This window comes from Myodes glareolus, chromosome 27 (assembly GCF_982192425.1).
Source record: "Myodes glareolus chromosome 27, mMyoGla1.1, whole genome shotgun sequence".
Classification (NCBI taxonomy): domain Eukaryota; kingdom Metazoa; phylum Chordata; class Mammalia; order Rodentia; family Cricetidae; genus Myodes; species Myodes glareolus.
Genome location: NC_142052.1, coordinates 688,700 through 716,576, shown reverse-complemented (window position 1 = coordinate 716,576; position 27,877 = coordinate 688,700). Strand labels below are relative to the sequence as shown.

Below are 27,877 nucleotides of genomic sequence, written 5' to 3'. Positions count from 1 at the left end.
CCCGCGCTACCGTCTCGCCAGCAAGAACCACACGGAACACTAGGATCCTTCTGCAGAATAGCTTTATGTCTCTTGGGAGCAGAGCATAAGCCAACACGGCCGTGGGGACCCAGATAAGATGGAACCCATCCCTTATAAAGGAAACAGACCCTGCCCTGGACGTGTCATTCCCGGATTGGCTGACTGCTCCCAGTCCCAGGTGAAACCTCGGGAGTAGGCAGGGACGCAGCGGTAGAGAGTTACAAAGCACGTGCGCTGAGATTAAAGGCGTGTGCCGCCACACCTTGGGGTCACAGAGGTCAATCTCTACCTTTGTTCCTAGAAGCAATGGAGAATGTGGTCCGGCCCTCCACATATCCCCCTTTTTTTACTTCTTTGCAGAAAGGCAACTCCCTAGGAAGGTAAAGATAGAGGTCGCACTTCCCAAAATGAAAACATAAAAATGGGCTTACACGGAATCTGTCCCTAGGCTCATGACACCTGGAACCTATCCGGCCTGCCCTCTGCCATTTTTCTGGGAAAGGGAATATACAGCAGAAAACCCTTAAGCAGAGCGACTTATCTCTCAGAGAGGGCCATTCTCTGTGCGATGCTCTTCAGCTCGACAACCTTCAGGGCTAGCTAAGCCAAGCACTCCACCCTGTGCAATGGACCACAGTCCTAGGGGTGCAGGAGCTGGTTGGCTTAAACCCTACTGCTTTAGATAACCACACATCAGTAGAGGCCCCCTGTTCCAGGGCAGCCAGCGCTTGTGCAATAACCACTTTGTCCCTACAATTTTGGGATTTGAGTCAGCAGACCATCCATAGGAAAAACACTAATCCATAGCATAGGACTGTTCCAAAACATTTCCACCCCCACCCATTCTTTGAAGTAGGGGAATGAGAGACACGGCCCAGGACTGAAGTCCTACGGCCAAGCTTATAAATCATATCTAGGACAGTAGGGAGGGGGCCCAAAATCTTATTGGTTGTAAAAAATCGGGGAGACACAGCCATCCTATGGTTGACTGGTAACAACTTCGGGAAGGCTAAGAGTGTCCTCCATCGATGCTCTGTCATCCATCCGCAAAATGGCAGGAGGAACAGCAGCCAGGTCCTCAGGCGAATCCGTGTGTTGTGGATCACTCTTCACTGTTCGGGTCAATCGCTCTGGCAGCCAGAATGGGCTTTCTTGATCCTGTGGGAAAACACAAACAGCTCCCCTGGATCTCAATAAGATGGGATCCGGGCCTTTCCATTCATTAGAAAGCACATCTTTCCACTTAACCAAATCTTTGGGCCGCTGCGAATCCGAACAATGTCGTGTTGCAGCATTTTGGCCATTATCATCCAGATTTAAAAAATTTATGGTGAACAGAGCCATGGCGATAGCCACCCTTGGTGTCGTGGGCAGCTCTGTCAATATTAATCCCTGTAGGGTAAGCGAGCCACGTCCTAAAAGCAGGCCCACGCTTCCAGGGGGTAGGGGCTCAGGCAGCTGCACAGGGACGGGCTGTACCCCCATTTGAGGCATTAATAAGAAGTCGGTGGAGGCACACAAGTCCACCCTTGTTCTGCCTCCGAGGGTCCCTCGGTCATTGCCCTGGCGAACTTGTTCCCATATTTTTGGGGGCCCTGGGACCAAGGGCCCGCCATCCCGTTTTTTGGATTATCAATCTGTGGGTTTCCTAATGGTGGGAGGATCTTACCATGGGCGCCCCTAACGGAGTAGCAGAGCTTTGCCCTATGATAACCTTTACCACAGCGTGAGCAAAGCATAGGGGGCGCTCTCTCCTTTTCCGATAACCTACAGTCCCTTTTTAAGTGTCCTGGCTTCCCACATTTAAAACAAACTCTTCTGTCTGGCCCTTTAAAATGGTGTTTTTGTGATTGCATGATGGCTGCAGCCAAACCTGCATTCGTCAGGGGTCCTCCTAGTTCTCTACAGACCCTGAGCCAGTCCTGTAGCCCTTTATTTTTCCTAGGTGCTATGGCGGCACGGCACTCCTGCGTGGCTTGCTCAAAAATGAGCTGCTCAATTAGGGGCGTGGCCGTATCAGTATCGCCAAAAATGCGTCCTGCTGCCTCAATCATTCTTGCCACGAAATCTGAAAAAGGCTCCTGAATCCCTTGTATAATCTTAGTGAGCGGAGTGCTCCCTTCTCCCTTTTTTGACAAGGCTTTCCATGCTCTTACAGCTGTATCGGCTATCTGGCGGTAGGCGCCGTAAGGGTAGTTTGTCTGGGCAGCGGCATAGTGCCCTCGCCCAGTCAGGAGGTCAAATGTCCATTGCTGTTGTTCTGGAATTAAGGCCTGAGCATTAGCTCTGGCCTGTTCCTGGGCTGCCTCGTGCCACAGTGCTTTCCATTCCAAATATTGACCCATGCTGATGAGCGATGCTTTTGCAACTGTTTCCCAGTCCGCTGGAGTCATGGCAGACAAGGCCAATCTATCCAACTGGGCTAGGGTAAAATTAGCAGTCACTCCATACTTTCTGACTGACTCTGCTAACTCTTTGATTTGATTGTACTCCACAGGTGCATGTAATCGCCCGTTTTCCCCTTCATAAACGGGGAAAGCCAAGTGTAGCTTTCTCTTGACCTTATCAGGGATAAATGAAAAGGTCTTTGGCCCAAGGCTTTCCTCATAAGGAGGCGCCGAAGGGGCAATTGAGGGAAGGTGTAGCCTATAATGAGGCGGATGGACCGTTTGGGATAACCTCATGGCCCTGCCGTTGGCTAATTCTACTTCCTCCTCTGTATCCATTTCTCCTTCCTCTTCTCCTGCAGAAGACTTTCGGCCTTGTGGGCCAATATTCTCCCCCATTTCTACTTCCTTAGAATTCCTGGAGGGTCCTTTTTCCTTAATTTTTTCTCTCACGCGCGCGTCTAACCTCCCACTGCATTCAGTTTCTGATATTCTGTCCTGAATTTCCTCCGCCCTTGCAACAACCGCTTGGCAAGATTCATCTTTTAAGCAATTTTTGATGGAAAATAAGAGAATTGCTAAGATAAGCATCAAAGCCTGTATGAAACCTTCCCAATGCGGAGACAAGTCGAGCTCAAAACCGAAAAATCCAGGAACGGACATTACCTCTCTGATATGCAGACCCTGCAGTTCTGAATCCTTCCTGAATCCAAAGTGAATCCAAGAGATCCCCGTCGGTGCGGTGGTCAGGATTCCTCGGCGTCCCGAGGGCTTCGGCACCAGATGTCCCGCGCTACCGTCTCGCCAGCAAGAACCACACGGAACACTAGGATCCTTCTGCAGAATAGCTTTATGTCTCTTGGGAGCAGAGCATAAGCCAACACGGCCGTGGGGACCCAGATAAGATGGAACCCATCCCTTATAAAGGAAACAGACCCTGCCCTGGACGTGTCATTCCCGGATTGGCTGACTGCTCCCAGTCCCAGGTGAAACCTCGGGAGTAGGCAGGGACGCAGCGGTAGAGAGTTACAAAGCACGTGCGCTGAGATTAAAGGCGTGTGCCGCCACACCTTGGGGTCACAGAGGTCAATCTCTACCTTTGTTCCTAGAAGCAATGGAGAATGTGGTCCGGCCCTCCACAGATGGCCACAGACATGTGGAGTGTTTGTGTATGGTTTAGATCTCCAGATGGGAAAACAAAAGGGATTACAGAAATAGCAAGTGAGTGTCTAGTGTTCCCTGATGGAGGCATAGGTGGTGTACATTAGACTATCTGAACACATCCTAAAAATTGAGGATTCAGTACTCTTACCTTGCCTTAGGCCTTTCTTGTGGGCATTGTAGGGAAAACCTTTTGACCTACAAAAAAAAAAATGGAGCAACTTCAGGTCAAACTGGACAGAGAATATCATCTAAACTCACAAGTCAGCAACAAATCTACTCGGTATGCAAAGGGAAGGTTTATCAAGTTAAGTGGACCTGTCTTGTCACATTAACAGATCCTACAGACATCCCTAATGTAGATGAGGGTGGGGGGAGAAAGAGCTTCGTGAGTTAACCCCTTCTCATGAGTTATTTTGTGAGAAAAGATCACGTGAAAAATCCTGTGCCTAGCACCCGAGTCTCATTGTCCATTAAGTAACAGAACAGCCGACCGTGACCCAGGTCCCCTTTCCCAGTGGCCAGAAGATCATTCAGCATAGGCTGTGCTTCTGCTAACATCAGTGCCTCAGATTCAATGGAAATTATGAGACAAAGAAACTGACAATGAAGGGGCAGGAAAAATAAAGATTTTTTTAGAAAGAAAATGGGTCTGGTAAGAGGCCTCAGTGAAGAAGGTTCTTAAGAACCAGCTGGAGTTTCAGCCCCAGGACTCACATGGGGAAGGAGAGAACCAACTCCCACAAGCTGCCCTCTGACCTGTACACACATGCCATGGCATGCACTAACCCACACCCTCAAAAATATGAATGCAACATTTTTAATTAAAAGAGACAAACCTTAGGGAAGAAGAAAATGTCATAGGACTGTCTCAGAGAATACACTTTTAGCCTGTTTCTTCAATGCCCATCTGTATACATTGCGGAAAAGTTAGTGTTAAAAGCAGATGGGGAAATAAATCTTCCCATGAAGACCTAAGATAAGAGAACACCCACCCACTCTGCTCCCTTGGCTCAGGACATTAATGAATGTGGATGGGATTAAAACAATTAAAAGTTCCAAAAGTTCTGGAGCAGCAGGTCTCTACCAATCACTGAAGGTTTTCACCATCAGATTGTTGTAAATGCCTATACATTTCACAAATACCTTTTTTGGGTGTTTTTTTGGGGGGGGGAGTAGTGGTGTAGGAGGTCCTTCTGTATTTGTGTTGCTTTCATTGGTTATTAAAGAAACTGCCTTGGCCTAGTTGATAGGGCGGAACTTAGGTAGGTGGAGAAGACAGAACTGAATGCTGGGAGAAAGAGAGCAGAGTCAGAGAGTGAGCTGCCATGGAGCCTCCAGGTCAGACATGCTGAATCTTTCCCAGTAAGCCATGACCTCATGGTGACACACAGATTATTAGAAATGGGTTAAATCAAGATGTGAGAGTTAGCCAATAAGAGGCTAGAGATAATGGGCCAGGCAGTAATTTAATGAATACAGTTTCTGTGTGGTTATTTCGGGTGTAAGCTAGCCAGGCAGCAGGGACAAACAAAAGGGCCTGCTCCTTGCAACAGGGGAGGGAGTGGTTGTTGTTGTTGTTTGGTTGGTTGGTTTGGTTTTGGATTTTTGATTTTGTTTGTTTAGAGACAGGACCTTACTGTGTATCCTTGGCTGGCCTGGTGTTCACATGTAGACCAGGCTGGCCTCAAACACAGAGACCTTCCTGCCCCTGCTTCCAGAACAGTAGGATTACAAGTGTGTGTCACCTCAACAGATACATTTGGAGCACCTGTTGTATATCAAGTACCTTGTTAGGATGGGAATGCAAAGATGAATAGCTCATTCTGCCTTGTAGAGCTAAGTCTGATATCTCACTTCTCAGAGCATGGTACTTGACTAAGCATCAACTACACCTAGGAGATTATTAGCAATCCAAAGTCTTGGGCCTGCTCCAAATGGACCAAGTCAAAATCTGCACATTTTGCAAGGTATCCCACCGTAGAGGGGGAAAAAAAGCCAGTTCATGCACCCAGGATAAGTTCTGGTCCCACTGCCAGGGGCCCATCCAACAGATCAAGCCATATAACTGTCACCTACATTCAGAGGGCTTAGTTCAGTCCCATACAGGATCCTTAGCTGTCAGTCCAGAATCCACGAGCTCCCACTGGCTTGGGTCAGCTGTGGTTTCCCTAATCTTGACCCATCTTGCTCGTATGGTTCCTTTCCCTTCTCTTCAACTAAGCTCCAGGAGTTTCAGTCTAGTGCTTGGCTGTGGATCGCTGCATCTGCTTCCATCAGTCATTACATGAAGGCTCTATGATAACAATTAGGGTAGTCACTAATCTGATTATGGGGAAGGCCAGTTTAGGCATGCTCTACACTAGCTGGGGTCATCCTTGTGGATTCCTGGGATTTTCCTAGCAGCTGGTTTCTCCCTAACCCCATAATGCCTCCCTCTATCAAGGTATCTCTTTCACTGTTCCCCCTCCCCCACCTAGGCCTTCTCGAGCCCTCAAGTTCCCATCCCTTATCCCCTCCCTTCTACCCCCTTACCAGTTTGCCCAGGAGATCTTAACTTTCCCTTTCCTGGGGCCCTTCATATGACCTGTGTTTTACCTGGCTTCTCTGAGGTTGTGTATTGTAGCCTGGTTATTCTTTGCTTTACATCTAATATCAACTTTATGAGCGAGTATGTGTTTGTCTTCTGGGTCTGGGTTACCTCACGCAGGATGTTTTTTTTCTAATTACATCCATTTGCCTGCAAATTTCAAGATGTCATTGTTTTTTTTTACCACTGATTAATACTTCATTGTATAAATTACCACATTTGCATTATCTATTCTTCAGTTGACATCTAGGTTGTTTCCAGGTTCTGGTTATTACAAATAATGCTGCTATGAACATAGCTGAGCAAATGCTTGTCAGAATGTCTAAGATTAAAAACACTGCTGACATCTTATGTAACATGAGGGCCAGCTTGTTGGGGTATCTGTCCCCACCCGGTACCCCACAACCGGCAAGTCCCAGAGAAAATCAATCATACAGAGATTTCTATAAGTTATAAAGCTGATTGGCCCATTAGCTCAGGCTTCTTTTTAACTCTTATAGCTTATATTAACCCATTATTCTGATCTATGTTAGCCAGGTGGCTTGGTACCTTTTTCAGCTGTCAGCTTACATGTTGCCTCTTCGGTGGTCTGCGCAGGAATGGCAGAGGAACCTCCCTGCTTCCCAGAATTTTCCTGTCCTCATTGCATCACTTCTACTTCCTGTCTGGTTTTCCTGCCTATACTTCCTGCCTGGCCAATCAGCGTTTTATTAAAATACATGATTGACAGAATACAGATAATTCTCCCACACCAATCTTATGCTGGAGAGGATATGGAGTAAGGAACACTCCTCCACTGCTGGTGGGAGTGCAAACTTGTGCAGCCACTTTGGAAGTTAGTATGGCAGTTTCTCGGAAAATTGGGACTCAATCTACCTCAAGACCCAGCAATATCACTCCTAGGCACATACCCAAAGGATGTACAATTATACAACAAAGGCATTTGCTCAATTATGTTCATAGCAGTATTGTACATAATAACCAGAACCTTGAAACAACCTAGACGCTCCTCAAAGAATGGAGAAGGAAAATGTGGTACATTTACACAAGGGAGTATTGCTCAGCAGTAAAAATAATGACATCTTGAAAATTGCAGGCAAATGGATGGAGCTAGGAAAAAAAACATCCTGAGTGAGATAACCTAGACCCAGAAAGACAAATACAATATGTACTCACTCATAAGTGGATATTAGACACTAAACAAAGGATAACCAGCCTACAGTTCACAATCCTAGAGAAAATAGCCAACAAAGAGGATTCTAAGGGAGACATACATGGATTTACCTAGGAAGGGGTAAAAGACAAGATCTCCTGAGAAAAATGGGAATGTGGGGAGTAGGGAGGTGAAAGAGGAGGGGGAGGAATGGGAGTGGGAAAAAAGTATAGCTCAGTAAAAACAATAGGAAAATAAAATTTACTATTTCTGTCGTTTATGAAACCCCTGCACACTTTTACAGGATACCCAGGTAATTCTCATGCACTGAGACATGAAATACACTAACTTAACAGACTCTGTGTGGACAGGGGTTTCTGTCCTGCCAGGTCCCTCAGCCATTCGGTCCCAATGAAACACACAGAGGCCTATATTAATTATAAACGGATTGGCCTATTAGTTCAGGTTTTCATTAACCCATAATTTTTGTCTGTGTTAGACACATGGCTTGGTACCTTTATCAGTGAGGCATCTTCATCTTGTGTCCTCTGCATCTGACTGACAACTGCAGACTGAGCCTTTCCTCATCCCAGAATTCTCCTGTTCTGGTCACCCTGCCTACACTTCCTGTCTGCCTACTGGCCAGTCAACATTTTATTATACCAATACAAGTGCACGAGGCACTTTACAGGGCACAAGACCATTGTCCCACAGCAGCTCTGACTGATGGAAAGAGTCTCCTATTTCTATTTTCCTCCATTTGTTCAGCAAGCGCTTAAAGATCAAGCTGACTTAGAGCTGGGGAAATGAAGCATAGAAGACCTTGACAGAGAGAGCAAATTCTGCTAGCGGAAAAAGAGAAAACACGAGATTGTACAGATCATAAGGGACTGCAAATCCACCTCCCAGAGATGAAGGGACTCATAGGTCCCTGTCAGAAGCAGACAGTTAAAAACACTAGAGTGTGAGAAAATGGCAAAAACGGTTGATGAGAAAAAGCAGGCTGGAATCCCTCATTTTCACAACTGGAATTCATTAGCCATTGTCCCAGAAAGCCTGGCCTTTCTCACTACTCAGACAGTACCTGCCCCCTCCCACTCGTCGCTGTCCTGACTGAGGGGGCTCCAAGACCCTAACCGGTTAGATAGGAACAATCAGCAGAAAGCAGCCAGCAGGAGACCTTACTTCCAGCCTTAGTAAACACATAGAAAATTCAACAAGGAAGCATTTAAATGACCTGAACAGTGTGGCTATTGTACCTGGGACTCTCATGAGCGGTGAATCAAATGACAGCCTCAGAAAGACTTGCAAAGAGCCCCTTGACAATGGAACGTGGGCAACTCAGAGCCCATGACAGGCTACAAGGTCAAACCTGACAGAACAAAGATCCAAAGCAGCATTAAATGACTTAATTATTCAGCCCTGCTCTGTACAAACTTGGGGAAATGTGACATCTTTTAAATTACCTCCCTGATAGGTAATATCCACGGTGCATGAAAAATGTTAGCAAAAGTCTTTAAAAAGAGCAGAATGTTTTACAAGGCAGGGATTACAGTGTAGCCACACTAAGATTCCGTGTTAGTTCTGGAAACGACCCTAATAGCTGGTACTCTTAAGACAGAAGAAGAAATAGTCACACGAGGAAAGGAAAGTCTTGCCTTTTCTTATTCCCTTCTGCCTATTGCCCTTCATAAGCTTGTGTGTATGCACAGGTTAGCCAGACATTCAGGTGGGAGCACCTACCTCTCTGTTTACATGGTGTGAGCACAAGTAATAACAGTCTAATATCACTCCCCAAGTGCAGTGGCCTCCTGATAATATGTGGGGACTGTTTGTGCTCTGAGCCCCACTGGAACCAATATTCTGGTTGTTTTCAGCCTCGTGATCTACAGAACTCTCACATGCCCAAGATTGTCATTGCACGGTGCTGCCATACACTAGAAAGAAAAAATACCAGGCTTAACAGTGTCTAAGTAATTCAGACTCAGGCAAACATGGTCAGAAAGCCTTGTAATGAGCAACCTGCAGAGAGAAGCAGGGCCAGGACCAACTATGGCAAGTAGAACACCTGAAATACAAAACATGAGGATGTCCTTCCCTTGTCTGACATGCGCCAACACTCAAAATGCAGTTCCTTACTTTTGAAATTTAGGCACTGAACCTGCTTTGTCCCAATAGAAACCCAGTTCACTGGCTTCCTGTCATAATTTTCCCATTCCTTCCTCAACTCCTTGACACCTAGGTGAGGAGACCCCGTGTCCAACAAAGAGAAAAAAAGAGACCATTCAGGAGAAAAAGCTTGAGTTATCAATAATGAGCTTACAGCGAGGGGTCGAGTGAGAGGTTAGCCAAGTGAAAGTCATAGGTTACCCAAGGAAAAGAGACTAGTGATCGCTGACGAGTGACCTGGCCGGGCCCTGGGGTGTGGGCCCAGAGAGCGGGGAGATGAGATTGACCACAGTGTTCTGTTCCCACTGGAAGGGAGGATCGTCACAAAGAGAAGCTTACCCTGCAACAGCTCCCTTCTCTTCTAGTATACGCATACTTCTCTGGGGGGTAAACAAAATCCTTTCCACCACCTTCCTCCCAGTCCAGTCCACTGAGATTGGATCTTACCCTATCCATTTCCTCCCTGATAATCTCATAGTTTTGCTTCATCCCGTGACGCCGTAACATAAAGCCAATCTCAGCAGCTTGGAGCTAAAGGAAAAGAAACAAACGGTCTCTAGTTGATGGTTGTTCACAAATGGCTCAGAGGAGAACATGCTTCTCTGTAGTGGTTGGTGTCTCTGACACCATCAGAATAGGGAAAGGTGAATTTTCTCTCTCTTCTTCATCACACACAAATAAAACCCTCTTTTCCTTTTTCTCCCAAAAAAAAAGTAGAATGGAATCTTATACAGCCATTAGAAGCTGATATAATGATATAGACTGTTTAATGTAATGTTAAAAATATTGAACAGTGTCACCTACACTGTGATTCCAACTTTATGAAATTAGAGTACATTTGCATAAGAAATATAAACGAACATGGGAAGAAAACAGTTGACATTTAAAGGTGATGGGATTTGTGAGTGATTCATGTATAGTCATTTTTTTCACCTGTTACGACATCTTGTAAAATAAATAAAACAGAAAGAAAGGGAGAAGAATTGGAACATAGAAAACCTTCTGTATGCCAGGCAAGACAGTGAGGCTTGGGATGGCTCTGCATTCCCTGCCTTCCTTCCCATTCCTTTAAAGCAGTCTGCAGTCTCAACTCCGGAGGATATCTGGATTTTGTGAACCCCCCTGATGAGAATACTGCACTGTGTGTATAATGGAACAGATTGCACAAAGTCTTCGGTAATAAATCCAAAGTGCATTTGAACTTTTTTTTTTTTTTTGGCATGAGAAGGGTATTTAGTTTTGGAGACATGGCCTCATGCAGCCAAGGCTGGTCTCAAACTTGCTATGAACTTAAAGATGACCTAGAATTTCTGATCCTCTTCCCTCCACCACCGAAGTTCTAGGATGACAGGCATGCACCATCACTCCTGTGCATGCTAAGCCGGCCCTCTGCCTAGGTCCAGCTGTGGTATCATTGTCATGACGAATGTGTGAAAATCTTGTTGACAGGAAATGATGTATATTTTTCTCTTCCCCTAACCTTTTCTCTCTCTCCTCCTTCTTCTCTCTACAGTTCTGCTAAGCCAATATTCTCTAGAATGAGCACAAAACAAGTCAAATAACAGCTAAACAAACAGCTTTGTACATCAACATCAAGAAGGAAGACACTTGGGAGAGACCAGAGTCCAGAGACGAATATGCACAAAGTGAAACGTCTACTTATCGGCGCACCTGCTAATCTAGATCAGCAGAGCTGCGGATGGTTTTCTGAGCGGAGCTACGATCACGGATTAAACACCAGCTCACTGGAAACTGTCATTAAATAAGATCAGATAACATTCATGAAAATCATAACCAGGAACTAGTTTAAGAAAGAAGAATACAAACATGCTAGAATTAACATGTAAAATACATATGTACTGAGGTTTATAAGCTGTCCTTTTTAAATCAAACTGAAAACAAAAAAAAAGCTTTACTCTTTCAATGTTATTAAAAGAAACAAAAGGGCAGTTAGTTCTAGATTATTCCTGTCTCAGTAGCCAAGAAGCTGATCAAGGGTCATTTACTCTGATCTTTGGTTCCTCAGCTTTGTTGTCCACTCATTTCACTGTGCAATTAGTTACAACCATTTGGTTATTAAGAGATATAGCCCTTCAATCTTCCTCCCAAGTGTGTGTTCAGTTTAATCTGTCTGTAGGAGTCATCACCAAGGAAATGTTTCTGCCGTGTGCTATGACTCCATCAAACTGTGAATCCTAGGAAGTACACCATTACATGATAGGTTCCCATAGATGTCCCTGTCATTGATGAAACAGCATCAAGGAACTCTGAACAATAAAGAAAGTTTCTTTTCACCTGGACGCTCTCTCATGTAATATATAGGCTGCTATCAAATAAACACTTTTTCTAGTTCCCCTAGAACATGCATAGGAATTTAATATACTTTACAAGTAGATACCTAAAATATGAGTTTTCTATTTCTTTATTCTGTATGTCATTAGAAACCCATTTCCTTTAATTCCTTTACTGACGTATACTCATTTTTGTTTTGATAAAAGAAATTATTCCATTAAATCTACTTCTAAATAATAGTAAGTGGTACTAACAAAATAAATTTAAAAACTTTATAGCCTTAGAAGTAAATAACTCTATACTTACACATGTCAAAAGAACTTGATAGACATAAGTTACCTTTTGTTCATTAATGTTGATTTTGAAAGTTCTTATATGTTTTCTTTCCTTTGGGTTAGCCAGTGATTGGTAGTAGTTACAACTCACCACCTGTCTTCAAGGATCTTTTCCCCCCCAGATACTCCCAACCATTGCCCTTATAACATCTCCTGCTTAAATCCAACACCAGAGAAACATTTAATGTTGAAGTAGTACTTTGTCTGCGGGTAAACACAAGCTGAGGTGCACATGAAGGGGCCTCAGTGGAAGAGCCCATATTATATACCTGAGCACAAAACACACACACATAGAATGTCTTCACTCACGGGCTCAGATAAGGTTGAATTCGCATCTGTCGCTAGAACATCAGGTGGAGCCTAACGTGGAATCAGGGTTTTCCTCTCTTATGCTCGCATAAAACCACATTCATATTTTTAGCCATGTTTTCACCGTGAGCCAAAGGTTTCAAATGGCTAAGAGTATATTACAGATACACTCAAGTGCTCATGTAAGTAAAACTCAGTTCACAGAGGTGTGGCTTTACTAAGGAACGATATTAAGGGAACACTTGGTCTCTATAATTACAGTATAAGTCATTCTGGGGGCTATTTGTTACTTTAAGTAGTAGTTGTCCCGATGCATTCAAAATATCCTACTTACTAATTTAATTACACACAACTTTTACTTTGTTTCGTTTTTCGAGACAGGGTTTCTCTGTGTAGCCCTGGCTATTCTGGAACTCTCTCTGTAGACCAGGCTGGCCTCAAACTACACACAACTTTTTAAAAAGTCATCTTTTATTTAAGGGGAGGCATCTCATAATCTACACTAAAAACAGAAGGTATTAGATTCCCCTAATCCATGGAAACTATGGTTCCGTCTGGAGTCCTACATCAGTAGCAGTAATGTTTTAAAAAAATGAAAAGATCTTCCTCTCCATGTGCAAATTTCTTTAAGAGATTTTTGCCATGAAACCTAAGTGTAATTTAGCATACCACAGAGCTATGAAGATGGGTCATTGATAATATACCATTTGTACATAGATAATATACATGTAAATCACTAAATGTTAAGTATAAGAAGTATGTTTTTACCTTTAAAAAATGACTCCCTTTCTCATTCTGTTCTGTTCTATTATGTCCAAAAGTTGTGTGCGATTTTTTTAAGGTCCAGGAAATGTAAAGAAATTTATTGGAATATCTGAATTTCTGTAAAAAAAAATAAAAAATAAGATTTTGTTACTTAAAAAAAATGGTATCATGTACACATTCATTTTCCTTTTCTGCCCGGTGATCCAGTGTATTGTTTTGTCTTCTCACTGCTGTGATCAAATACTTGGCAAACAGCAACTTAAGGGAAGATGGTTTTATTTTGGTTTACGATTAAAAAGGAACACAATCGATCGTGGAATGTAAGTCATAGCAGTGGGACAGGAATTTATCTACTGGTTACATTGTGTCTACAGTCAGGAAGCAGAGAGCAGGAAGGAAGTGGAGATACAGCACAGACCCTCATGACCTGTCTTGACTCACTTCTTCTAGCAAATCTCTTCCTCTTAAAGGCTTCACGAACTTCTAAATGGTGGCAACAGCAGGAGACCAAGCGTTTGAACATGTAAGTCTACAAGGGACGTTTCAAATCCAAACCAACACACCAGTGTGAATTAATGGTCCGATTGAAATAACTACCTTCAGAAACTCTCCTTGCATTCCATAAAGTTGCCATGATAGACGCTGATTAGATATTCAGGACACTCATGTATTCCAGGACATGATCATCATCTCCAAGACTTTTCTCTTTACCCGATATAGATACACCTCCACTGGGTCTAGTGAAATAGCTAAACAAAGAGCTAAGCTGTTCAAATAAAAGTTTCCTGAGGTAACCCATTAATTAAACTCTACTCTGAAGTGAGAGGCAGCCGCTTATCCCTCAGACATGAGCAAACAAGCCTTCTGCAACACTCTACGCAGGGCATATACTGTCCAGCTGGGTTTCAATCCCAGATGCTTGTTTATTAAATTATACTATAAAACTCTGACCTTGGGTTTTTTTCATCTACAACATGGATATAAATAATATTCAATTATATAGTATTGTTATGAGAATATAAAATGATTCAGAATGTCATGCTTAACAGGTAGGAGATAGTCAATGTATGCACCTTCCTCCTTTTCCTACTTTTTACTGTGTATGAAACTAAAAACAAAAAAAGGTGCTGGAGAGATGTCTCAGTGGTTAAGAGCATTGACTGCTCTTCCAGAAGATTCGGTCACCAAGACCAGCATAATAGCTCACAGTCATCTGTAATTTCAAATCTAGGGGATCTGACACTTTCTTCTGACCCCCACAGGTACCAGGTGAACAGGCACACATGTAGGCAAAACATCCATACACATAAAATGAGAATAAATAAATTTTTTTAAAAAAAAGAAAGGAATAAAAGAAAACTGGGTGTGGTGGCCTACATCTTTAAGTCTAGCACTTGGAGGGTAGATAGTAGGCAGCTCTTTGTGAGTCTGAGGCCAGTGTGTCTACATAGTGAGTTCAGGCTAACCAGAGTACATAGTGAGACCTATACAGAGACCCCACATAGAAGGAGATTAACAAGGCCAGCTATACTGGGAAGATTACAGGAATGCATGGAACACTGGAGCCCTGAAGAGACCCGGTCCTGTCTGTCTGAAGAGGATAAATAGCTATGTGTGCCAAGAACCTAACCAAATGAGATTGATGTCCCCAAACAAAGTTATGTGGGTTCTTGAAGGAAATACCTCATTTAAAGTGAGAAATCAGTGGGAAGAACTCAGCCATGTGAGCAAAAGAATAGGGGCCAGGCAAGCAGACCAATGGTCTAAAGACTCTAAGATAGGATTGAACTCAACACCCTTGAGGGGACTTGAATAAATTGCCAAGAGTTTGTTTTTAATACGTGACTTAGCTTGCAAAGAAGCAAGAAGAACACTAAAGACAAAAACCGATAGAGGAAAAAGAAGGCTGACATCTGAGTGTGACATAGAAGCAAATGCAAAAGCCAAAGACAGATTTATGGATCAGAGTGGGGGGATGGAAAACTAAATCTTGGACCATTGGAAGCAGGAGAGCTAAGCCCGACGTTCCTGTTGTGAGCCAGGATACTTGGAGATCATGCAACATTAGGAATGGTGACCCTGAAAAAAATCTTTAAGTCGGAAAATTGATTGATCCATTCATGGTCTCAGGGCTGAATGGACTGTTCCAGAAGGTGCATCACGGGCAGAGCGCCTTTGAAGGCAATGTCTTGTCCCCGGAAACTTCCTCTGCAAGTCTCCTGCTCTTGGAAGTAAGCAGCTCTCCTTCACCTCATGTTCCCTGCCATGAGCTTCTGCCTTTCCACGTAGAAACAGTGGAACACAGCTGGCCATGGCCTAAAACCTCTGGAACCCTGAGGCAAAATAAATCTTTTTTCCCTTTTAAGTTGCTTATTTCAGATATTTGGCACAGTGACCAAAACATTAAACAGGGAAGAAATTACTTGTAACATAAATTTCAACAATCAACCTCAGCAAGATATTCACTCATGATTTCAAAACTGCTAAATACACCAATAAATCATAAGAAATAGTTGATAGAAATAGCTAACAACACGTGTACGGCCCCAAAGGTTTTAGATGCTGGAATTGCCAGATAGTGGATATAAAGCAGCCATAGTTGGTGCACTAAGAAAATAAAATGGCATCTGGAAGAAGCTGATAATGCACCCAGTAACACAGGTACTTGGTGTACATAAAGCTACACATATACCCCACTCAAAACAATGGAACAAATTTTCCCTCTCCCAACAATCATTAATAACTCCCATTTTGCAATCAGTTTCCATTCTAACACACTACAGAACAAAGCTAGGTATGGAAGCCAGGTGGGCTATCAAGGTTTAGTTTGGGGTGAAGCCCATTAAACCTCTCAGAGTTCATAAAGATTCACTATAGCAGGTGAAAACTGGCTAGCTTGATTTGAAGGTAAATACAATTAATTAACTCACTATGTTACCTCTACATGTTCTTTATTCCTTGGGCGAAGAAGCAGAGTGAAGGGGTGATCTCCACCAGGTGTTTAGGTTTTACAGATGTGGTCAAAAGAATTCCATAGGCAAAAACAGTGATATCAACATGCATTTTAGAATCACAAAAACAAACAAACAAAACAAAACAAAACAAACAAACAAACAAACAAAACAGGTAGAACCTGACAAGGCAGTGCCCTAGAAAAAGTGATACCACCCAGGAAGGGCCAGCATCCAGAGGGAGACACCTGACATTCCAAACCATTACCATTTGATAAGGTTACTAAACATCCCAGGACCCTGGACTCACCCACGTTCTGACCTGTTTGTCGGTAAGGGCGCTGTCTTCCTCTCTTTTTGGAATTCCTACTTGGTCTGTTAGCAAAGGTAATTGTGGGGGTTGACTTTATGTAGATTTGTTTATAAGAATAAAGAGTGAATGTTACCGACTAGAAGGTCATTTCATTGCCTGTACAGTAGGAAGTCACACTGCTGAGGTATCTTGGGAATGACTCCCATTTTGAAAGGAGAAACGCCAGGATTTCACAAGACTTTTACAGAATTGACAGTGACTATCCAAAAGACAAGAGTTCCCGCAGCTCTGCAAAATGGGTTCTCCATGTGGAGTGTCCATATACACATCCCGTGGATCTGTCTATTGGTCTGACAGTTATACATTTGCCGTAAACATTTGTGGGCTCGCCACAGGGGGTAATTTAATGACATTGGTTTGGAGCACATGCATACAAATGCCAACTGTGATTCCGAATGAACTCTTAGGGAAAACACCTATTTACATCTTATGCCTATGCATTGATCGAGCATGCGTCTGATTAAAACCAGATGCATCATGGGAAGGGACATGTACAGCAAGAAAAGGTTTATACAATTCAAGCCTGTCAATCATAACAGAGACCCAGTGGTGACAACCCTTTATTAAGCAAACTCCCCCTCAGCTTCATCAGCAATCAAAATATGAATTACATGTATAAAATAATAGTATCATTTGATTAGCATAAATTAAAGGCCTGACAACATCCAGCACTGTGGCATTAGTTTATAATACTGAACATCTGGAGCTGGAGAAATGGCTCAGCACGTAAAAGAACTGATGGTATCCAGCCTGAAACTGAGTTCAGATGACCAGAACCCACATGAAAGCCAGACATGGTCACACATATCTCCAATTCCAACAGTCCAAGGGTGAGATTGTGGGCAGAGACAGGAGAGTTTCCCCAGAAGCTCACAGGCCAGCTAGTCTGGAATACCCAGACAGTGGTAAATAACAGAGATTCTTCCTCAAATGAGATGAAAGGCAAGGGCCAGTATCCAAGTGTCCTCTGACCTCCACAAGCATGTCATAGACTACATATACCTCACACTCAAATACAAACTCAAGTGTACACATATCACATGCACACAAATTCATGTAAAGAATAAATGAGTGAATTTTTAAATCTCCAAAATCCTTATTAAAAAACAATCATGGCTCCACATGGCTGTGACTCCAGTTCTGTGGAGACAAGAAGATCACTGGTCTAACTCTAGGTTCAGTGAGAGACCCTATCTCTAAGGAATAAGCACTAAGGAATAGAGTGACAACCACTATCTTATTCTAGCCTCTGCATGTACACACAGACCTACACGCATATTTCCATGAACATACAAATATATACTACACATATAAACACACAAACACACATCCATACACCCCAAAAATAAAAATAAATTGAACATTTGCTAAATTCTTCGGCTCTCTGTAGTTAGAGATACTGAGGAAATTCTTACAGACAAACACCAAAAACTTGTAAAAAAGGAAAGAAAAAAAGAAAAGCCAGATGCTCATTAGCAAGGCAAAGATAAATTATAAATTTTCATATAATTTAATATAATTAATTTCATATAATTAACTTATTCAATACTGCCATGAGAAAACCTCAGTTAAAAACATCAACATAACTAATTATATTAGATTCATAATATAATGTTGAGTGAAAAAAAATAGTCATTCTTAGAAAGTAAATATGGGTTGCAATCAGAGAAAGTTATACAGGTAACTCAGTACTTACAGAACTTAAGTAGATGTCAGGATTCATAACTTCACTTATTTTATGAAATTATACACACACACACATACACATAATTCATTTCAAAGTCAAATATAGCTAGGAATATTCTCTCATTGATAGAGTGCTTGCCTTGATGCATGAAGCACTGGGTTCGATCCCCAGAAGCACATGTAAACTAAGTGTAGTGTTGTACACCTGTAGTCTAGCACTTAGGGAAGGAGAAGCAGAAAGGTAAGAAGTTCAAGGTCATCTTTGGGATTAAATAAGGTCCCATCTAAAAAACAAATCAAATGAAATAAGATAAAATAAATTAAACTGAATATTATGCTAGGCATGATGGCACATGCCTTTAGTCCCAGCACTTAGATGGCAGAGGCAGGCAGGCAGCTTGAGGCCAGCCTGTTCTATAGAGTGAGTTCCAGGAGAGCCAGGGCTACACAGAGAACACTTGTCTCAAAAAAAAGAAAGAAAGAAAGAAAGAAAGAAAGAAAAAAACCAAAAGAAGTAAATAAATTGAGCTGAACATTATGACAAGAAATTGAATATTGATAATTATGAATAAAAGAGGTATTACAAGTCAAAAAGCATCAGAGAAGCTGTTTCAGTGGCCAAGGTGAGAGTGTGATGGTTTATGCTAACATTGCAGCAGAGAAAAGAAAGCGAGGACTGCATTTGGGAGAGTGTTACAAGTTGGATTTCGTGGGATGTTGACTCTGAGGACTAGGTTGATAATTGGGGTTAAGACATTAAATGTCCCCAAAACCTATGTGACCAGCTTGTGTCACTACTGGAAAAACATAGAACCTTTAAGAAGAAGGACCCAGTGGAAGGAAGCTATACCACTGAGGAAACCAGGTTGCCCTTGAAGGAGAAATTCTGGACCCAGTCCCTTCCCCTAGCTCTTTGCTTCTTAGATACTCTTTGGTGAACAGATTCCTCCCCCTCCATCCTCAGCATAATGTGCTGTGATACCACATGCCAAGACACCAAACCACCATGGCCTAGAACTCTGGAATCATGAGCCAAAATAAATTCTTTTTTAAGTTATCTTAAGCATTATGTCCTACTGACAAATAGGTTACTGACACCAGGGCAGGATGTTCACTGTACAGGATTCTCAGGTCCAACAACTGTGAAAGAGGAGGAAAAGGAAGGGATACAAGATGAAAAAGGAACTGGACAGTGAGAAGTCTCAGAGAAGCTCAGCTGATTCTGCAGCAGCTCTAAAGCCAGAGTAATATTTCAGAGCTGTCTGTGCACAAGAGGGGTCATGTCTATACAGTCTAATATCAATCAGTTTTGTAAGTAGGATGCTAGCAACCAGTAGGAGGTTGTGTATTGTGGGATTAGTCGATCACACTATGAACCCCGAGTTTGCATTTATATTGATTAAATAAAATTGACCTTTGGTCATGAGACTGAGTTAGCAATTAGCTGACAAACAAAAAATAATCATAGAGCATCAGAGGGCAACCAGGAGAGAGAGAGAGACACAGGAAGTAGTAGGGAGGGATTTGGAGTAGCATGACTTTTTCTGGTTTGGCAGAGCAAAAGCGCGGGGCTTTTGGAGATGGCAGCAAGGAGACAGGGTAGCTAGTTGCTACTCACCTTCTCTCAGCTCACAGGTTTTCATCCCAGCCTCGGAATCTCAAGTCTTGTTTATAAATAGAACAATAAAGACTTAGTTAAAGCAACCCCTTGCGGCAGTGACAGGGCCAGAAGCAGGCTGGCCAGGTTCTTCTAGTCTGTGCCTGTGACTTCTAGTCTGCGCAAGTGAATGAAGGTCATCACCTAAGACTCTTTTGAGAAAGAGGTTTATTTGGGAAGGAGGAGTCCAGGGGAGTGGCTGCCTCTGCTAGGGAGGGATTATTGGAGGCCTCTAATGAAGGGGCAGAGAGGCTTATATAGGGTTTCTTAGGGGCTGAGTTTTCCTAGGGAGAAAAGGGATTGGGTAGTTTTTCCCTGCTTAGGGATTGGTCAGTTTAGTTGGTCAGGGGCAGAGACGGCTCTGACTTCATGGCCAAACTATGTTTCTTTCACTGGTCCTTTTTAGCTTTTTGACTCTAATCTTAGGACCAGGGCATATTCCTTTCACTGACTCTAATTCTAGGGACAAAGGGTATTTCTTTGACACTGGTTTCAGAGTCAGAGCATGTTTCTTTGGTCCTGGGTTCAGGGATGAAGATGTTTCTTTCCCTGGCTCACGTCTCAAATCCACGGTGTGTTTCTTTCACTGGCTCTGGGTTCAGAGTCAGGAGGCTCAGTGATTGATTGGTTTCCTGATCCAGTTGTCCCTTTTACCCTACAGTGACCTTGGGCAAGGTGACTCTTTCCTCAAGCTGAGGAAAATTTCCAAAGAGGACCAAGAGTTATAAGATATAGACTCCAAGCCACCTAAGGAGGACCTTAAGTTTGGGGTCAAGTTTGGGGACTGTGAGTTTGACATTGAATTGAATGTAGAAGATATAGAGTGACTAGATTTTTGCTCTGAAGGATGACAGTGCCATGAACTATAAAAGGAAAAGGATGAGGAGAGGACTTAGTAGAAAAAAAACCAAACTTCTCATTTATGATTTCTTAGGCTCAAGAAACTTAAAAATTCAATTCATTATTCAATGCTCGGTCACCAGTCAAGAATAGACAGGTAGGATTCTGAGCTGGAGCTGGGGTTCATGGTAGAACACTTGACTATTGGTTCCTTTTCTGTTGCAGTGATAACATTCCATGTCCAAGGAAATTTAGAGAGGCCAAGAGTTTATTTTGGCTTACAGTTCCACAGGGTTAAAGTCCATGATGGCAGGGCCAGGGTGGTAGTAAGTAGCAAGTATAGCAGCGGGACCGGGAAGCTCAGAGCTCATATCTTGAACTATATACGAAGCAGAGAGAGTGAAGTGGGAGCAGGGTGAGGCCTAGAGCTCTCGAAGACTACCCCCAGTGATGTACTTCCTCCAGAAGGGTTGCACCTTCCAAAACAGAACCACCAACTGGGGACCAGTTCAATAGCTTAGTCTACAGAGGACAATATCATTCAAGCCATTGCAGCTCACTGCAGCTAGCCTTCAGGAAGCCTTTGGTTCCAACCCCAGCATTAGAAAAAACGAAAATAGAAAAAAAAAATGGAGTTCTAGGGAAACATGTAGACCAGAAACCCAGCCTTAATAGTCTCAGCAAACAGGTGGTTTTTAAATCTTAGGGATTCAACATAAACGTCTAGGGAGAATATCACTACATAAGGAAATTCAGATCAAGTCCAGGAGACTAACTTTAGAAGTGAACCAAACAATGGGATCAACAAAGGAGGCCAAGAAGGACCCACAAAGTGGAGATCCTGAAGAGAGGGAAGGATTTCCAAAGCTAGAGTAGTTGTCAAATGCTGCTGACCAGCCAGGTATGAAGACTCTTGCACTTGCAAGACTGAGGCAGGAGGATTGTCATAAGCTTGAGGCCACCCTAGGCTACTAGTGAGACAGTGAGTGCCAGACCAGCCTCAATTACAAACTGAAATCTTGTCCAAGGAAAAAAAAGAAAAGAAAAGAAAAAGATGCTCCCGGAAGCAAGACAGGAAAAAGACCATCGGGAGGTTCGTAGTGATAAGGTACGCCTTTCTGAACTAGTTGAACTAACAATAAAAGCAGTAGTCTGAAAAGTAGGTACCCAGGTCTTTTCCCCTTTTCTTCCTTGGCAATTCGCAGGGCCCGTTTGACCTCTGGCTCCCTGGAGATTCTGCACTAACACTGGCTTGGGGGTAGAGCTTAGGAAGAATTTGGCTCTCTTTTGTTATGGTGATTCCACCTGTAATCAAGGTTCTAGCAGTGGGCCCCATACGCCTGCCTCCCCCAGCTGATTCTGCCTGAGGCACCGGGCACCTGTAATCTCCTTCTCCTGCCCCTGATGGAAGGAGGCCTTGCCCTTTTGAACCCTTTTGCCTACTGGTATAAATACCCGACTTGAGTTTAATAAAGTGGCCATTTACTCTTGGTAAGTGAGCAGGTCTCTTTTGTGTGTGTCTGTTTTAACTCTCAGGACAATCGTCCATTCTCGTGGACTCGAGTTCAGGAAAGTGTGCGCCTGAATCGGGCCTGGGTATCCACAGAGATTAAGATTGGAGAGGTGGCTGAGTGGTTAAGAGCACTTGCAGAAGACTTAGGTTCAGTTGCCAGCATTTACAACAGGTAGTTCACAACTGCCTGTTACTCCAGTTTCAGCAATCTGACATACTTTTCTGATCCCCACGGGCACATGAATGCATGTGATGTGCATACAAACATTCAAATGTACATACATACAAATAAAACGAATATGTTTTAATTTATTTTTATTTTACACGTACGGGTATTTTGCCTGTATGCATATCCATGCACCACATGTATTCATGGTACCCTTAGAAGCCCAATGAGGGAGTCAGATACCCTGGAACTAAAGCTACAGACAGTTGTGAGCCCCCATGTTGATTCTGGGAATCAAACCTCAGGCTTCTGGAAGAGCTCTTAACTGCTGACCCATCTCTCCAGCTCCAAATAAATCCTTTTTTAAAAAAAATAGCAAAATAGACAACTTTTACAATAAGTCAGTTGTGTCTGTTTGAATCTGAAAGACTCGGCCTGCTGACTTTCAAGTTTCTCACTGTGAGCTGTGACCACAGCTCCGGGTGTAATTTTGGTCACTGGTGTCCTGTGTGAAAAAGAACTAGTCGATGCTTGTTTGCCTTTCAAAAGCAACATCCTGAACTTCTGCTCTTTGGGGGGATTAGCTAGCTTCTGTTTCCTGTATGGTGGTGGCCTGTGGATCTAGAAGGGTCTAGAAGAGACTGATATGATGTGGGATTCCCCTTTGTATGCTGTGAATACCATATGAATAAATAAATAAGCTGCTTCCGCCTGTTGATAGGGCAGAACTTAGCTAGGTGGGGAAAACTAGGCTGAATGCTAGGAAAAAGAAGGCGGAGTCAGAGAGAAGTCATGGAGTTAACTCTGGAGACAGACATGCTGAAACTTTGCTGGTAGGCCACAACCTCGTGGTGATGCACAGATTAATGGAGATGGGTTAAATTAAGATGTAAGAGTTAGACAATAAGAAGCTGGAACTAATGGACCAAGCAGTGATTTAAATCACATGGTTCCTGTGTGATTATTTTGGGTCCGAGCTGCTGGGCAGCCGGGAAACAAACAAGCGGCCCTTCCTACAACACTAATGACATCACATGGCAGGTGGAGCAAAAACGATGTGATAGTACATGAAGCAGGCCACTAGGGATGAGCCTCTGAAGCTTGCCACCATGCTTCCCTAAGTCTTCTGAACTATGTACTCAGATTAATCCCCTTTCTCTTCAATTGATGAACAGATATTTTAATCCCATCAGCTAGAAAAGTTACTAATACAAACATTCATATTGGCCTATGACTGTCAAACATTGGTGTTCTGATGTAACGTCCATGCTACTAAGTGTACGACAGTACTGTAGCACCTGTACTATGTGTATTACGGTACTGTAGTGCCTGTATTATGTGTACTACGGTACTACAACTGTAGATTGTACTACAGTTCTTTTGCCAAGGAACCTGGAGATTAAAATGCACACAGAGACAGAGACATGGGGACAGGGGTCATCCTTGAAACAAGAACACCCCCTTTATTGTGTTCCAGGGCAGCTTATATAGGGATCCTTAACATAGCCACGCCCCAGCCAAACCCACCAGAAATCACTCCCCTGCCATCAGGATCTCCTGAGGGTCTCGTGCTCAGAGCAGCTGCAAACACAGGAAAACAAGTTGTTTACGGGAAATTCAGGGTTTGGGGGTTCATAGCCCCCAACATTCTGAGATCAATACATTTACCTTCACTTTCACTGCCTGCTACCTACTTTCTAATAATGATAATTAATAATAATAATAATAAATTGTTTATTAAATAACTAATTAATAAATAATAAATTATTATCAGAAGGATTTCCTTCTGATAGGAAAAATCTATTTCATCACCTCAACCAAAAGTTTTAAATAGGTCCAGATGTCAAAACAATCTACTGTAAGCCAATCTTAAATTCTCAAATTACTTAAACATTGATTTCTCCTGTCATCAACCAAAAGGAACTCCCCAAGAACTAAGCTAGATGTTTTATTTGCAGTTTGGAACTAAATACTGATTCTTAGCCAAACAAAGCTAACAAATCAAAGAATCCAATAAGTGAATAGATAATGCATCATCGTTGTTGCGAGAGTTCCCAAGTCCCTATATTTGTGTTACACTTCTTACCTCCCAGCCCCATAAGCTGGGCATCAGGACACAGCCTTACGCTCTCAGCACTTCAAAGGACTGCCACAAACTAAAGACCAGACTGATCTACGGAGTAATTACAGGCTAACCTAGACTATAGAATGAGATCGTGTCTCAAAAAGCAAAAACAAATATGAAGTAGCAAAACAACAAAAATCTACATCTTCCTTCAAAGTGTGTATTTTTTAAAAAAATCTGCCAGTGGTGGTGGTGGTGACAGCGGCGGTGCCTTTAATCCCAGCACTCAGAAAATGGAGGCAAGAGGATACGGAGTCCCAGGACAGCCAGGGCTACAGTGAAACCCTCGCTGGGAAAGAAAACAAAAGCTGTACACTTCTCATGTCCTCTGCCTAACAAAACCCGAGAGTTCCTGTAATTCATTAAAATTCATTCTGTAAAAATGAAATTGCTCTGATGTTAAAAAAAAAAAAAAACAATAGTCAAGTTCCTCAACTTACTACAGTTTTGAAAGCAGATGGATGGTTTAAAATTTGATTTGTACTGCCATCTAGTGACATATTTCAATAAAATGTTTTGTTTTGTTTTTTACTTTTGGCTTTAGTTTGTTTAGTCTGTTTTTGAGACATAGTCTTAGCTCAATTCTAGGCTGGCCTTAAATTCACAATAATCCTACTGTCTCTGCCTCCAAGATTCTAGTGTTATAGAAGTGAATCACCACATCTAGCCATTACATGAAAATTTTAACACACTGCATTTAGGCTACCCTTAAGAGCAGCAAAACATTGCATTTTAAATAGCAGGCTTACAGTATGGAAGTCTCCCAAAGAACTAAAAATAGAACTAGCTACACCATTCTTGAGTACGGCTCAAAGAACTCTGAGTCCTACCATAAATGCACTTATGCATCCATGTTCACGACTGCACTAAGTCACGATAGCTAAGCAATGCAAACAGTCTCAATGTCCACTAACAGAAGGATGGATAATGAAAACGTGATGAATATACACTGAGGAATTTTAGTCACCCATAAAGAAAAATGAAATCATGACATTTATAGAAAAATAGAGAGAGCTTACTATTATACTAAAAGAAGTATTATAGGTTCAAAAATACAAATACTGAACATTTTTCTCATATGTAGGTTTTAATTTTATATGCATCTTATAAATACATGCACAACTCCCAAGAAATCTGGTCCTGCATCTCACCTGGGCAGCACAATAGAGCCAACCCCATTGGCAGAGGTGTTGGTGAGCCAGCCCCAAAGTTGTGAGCATGGGAGAGCTGTCCCATTATTCATCTGTCCTGTGGCAGCATGGCCAGGGGAGAGATGCCCTCTTCTACCCCACCCCAACAACCCCTGGGCATGGGAGAGATGCCCATCAACCCTGAGACAGATGGGAGAGTTGGCCCAATGTCCTAAGAGAGGGAGAGCTGTCCCTGCCCCTCATCAACTGCAGCACTCAGGAGAGCAGCCCCTACACCGTGCCTGGATAGTGCAGTAGAGTTGGCCCTAAGGTTTGGTGTGGGAGAATCAACCCCGAGGGTGAGAATGCAGGAGAACTAACCCCACCCCTTGTTCATTCGTGTAAGGGGTGAAGTAGTCAGGGCAATAGAGGAGAGCTCCCCCTGATGGTGAGGACCGGGGAGAGCTGGCGGTCTAGGAAAGTGCCGGCAGCAGTTGGAGCAGTTTATGAGGCTGGACCGCCTGGGGATAGTTGCCCGGAAGCTGTCTGGGATGCAGATTTGAGGGAACACCTAGAGCTGGCAGGATGCTGGAACAAATATATGTTACCAGCAGAAGAAAAGTTAAGACGTTTAGGGGGAAATTTTTCTTTGGTGTACATTTTAAACTTTTAGTCACATGGTCCTGGTACTTGAGAGAGGGAAATTCCAAGACAGGGGAAATGGAGAGAGAGGTCCCATCTTCAGGAATAAGTAGTATAGGCAGGTGGGAAACATGCTGTTGACTTATCTAGAGTCCATTTGATCCATGAGAAGTGGATTCAAGCCAATTTCCTGAAACTTACCAAAAAAAAAAAAAAAATGGAGTGGAAGGGCAAAAGCTGGATTGATCTTCTCAGTATAAATATAGACCATGAAAGAGGGGCTTCTTCCTTATCCAGACGACTAGATGTCTATAGATTAGACAGACACTTTTAGCACAATGAGAATCACTTTTAAGTCTAAACTTAGTAGACAACCACAGGAAATTTAAAATCTTGAGCTTGTGACTATGATAATAGTAGTCAAAGTTTACCAGAACTAAACTAATAACTTATCAGAATTCCATTAGTTAATATTAAAACTCTGAACTTTTGAAGTTTTAGTTTAAAAATAGCGTAGAGGGAGAAAGAAATCTGAAGTATTTTTCATTTTTTAATACCTAAGTTTCTCTCTCTCTCTCTCTCTCTCTCTCTCTCTCTCTCTCTCTTATTTATTTTTTAATGGTTTTTTTGAGTCAGGGTTTCTTCAAGTAGCCCTGACTGTCCTGGAACGCATCCTGTATACCAAGTTGGCCTCAAACTCACAATGATTCGCCTACCTCTGCTTTCCGAATGCTGGGACTAAAGGCAGGCAGTAAGTCACTTTCTTATACATTACAAATTGTATTTATACTCCTTAGGTCACTTTCTTAGCACCACCTAAGCTTTCACATTCTCAGACCTTAAATAAACTTTGCATCTTTATGTATCCAATCATTCACCAAAAGATACAAGATTACTGAGAGCAACCATTGTAAAGAGGATAGAGGAACAGTAAAAAAGTTACTTTGCATCTGTTTTGTGTTTATCTCATTTTGGGGTCTTGTAGCAAGATAAATTGTATCTAGACCTAGTAGTTAAAGTGAGGCCTGAGACCTGATTTTTACACACAAAGGGAAGTAAGGAGGCAGCTGAAGCCTTGGTTGTGGCTGTGAGACTGACAAAGTTGTCACTGACCTAGTCATCAACACCATCAGAGATCTGAGAAGGATACAGTCTACCTGTGTAAGCAGGAAGGACAGACCAAGCTGTTTCTGAATCTATTAAAAATTACAGAGACTCACTGGCTACCTGGACAGTCACCCTAGGTTCTTCCATGGTAGATAGAGACAGAGGTGCCAGGGCAGTATCTTCAGCTGCCTGTGGGGTAAGAACTTGACAGGACTTGTCCACCGTGTCTAGGCAGAATGAGGCAGTGTCCTGCTTGTCCACAGTTAGGACAGGGTACAGTGGTGGGTGAGGTGAAGAGCAGTTTTACATCCAGTGACTGACTCTGCCACATTTAAAACAGGTGGAGGTCTGTGCCCCATCATTTTTGGAGGAGATTAGGGATGATTCCAGGAGCTGACACTTATCTGTATCACAAAAAAAGCATTTTTTATTAAACATTTTTAAATGTCATATTCAGCAGATCTCTAAAGCGTTTGAAGACCATCTGTCTACTAAGTGTATCTAA

The 27,877-nt window shown here is 42.8% G+C and overlaps 1 protein-coding gene and 1 long non-coding RNA gene across 4 annotated transcripts in view; one reads left to right on the top strand and one right to left on the bottom strand.

Annotated features, from left to right (window-relative positions):
- Positions 1-13,343, top strand: part of Lhfpl3 (LHFPL tetraspan subfamily member 3) — a 454,907-nt gene extending 441,564 nt beyond the window's left edge. For all 3 annotated transcript variants that reach the window (XM_085684039.2, XM_085684038.2, XM_048433506.3), the window contains one exon: positions 10,995-13,343. Coding sequence is in view for 1 of the 3 variants with exons in the window: in XM_048433506.3 (XP_048289463.1) it covers positions 10,995-11,023 (29 nt within the window). In the remaining 2 variants the exon portion in view is untranslated. The remainder of the gene's footprint in view (positions 1-10,994) is intronic.
- Positions 46-3,548, bottom strand: LOC148117577 (uncharacterized). Its single transcript, XR_015736830.1, has 2 exons — positions 3,075-3,548; positions 46-1,179 (listed from the first exon to the last, which is right to left on the bottom strand). It is a non-coding gene; the product is annotated as an uncharacterized LOC148117577 (long non-coding RNA).
- Positions 13,344-27,877: the final 14,534 nt, after the last annotated feature.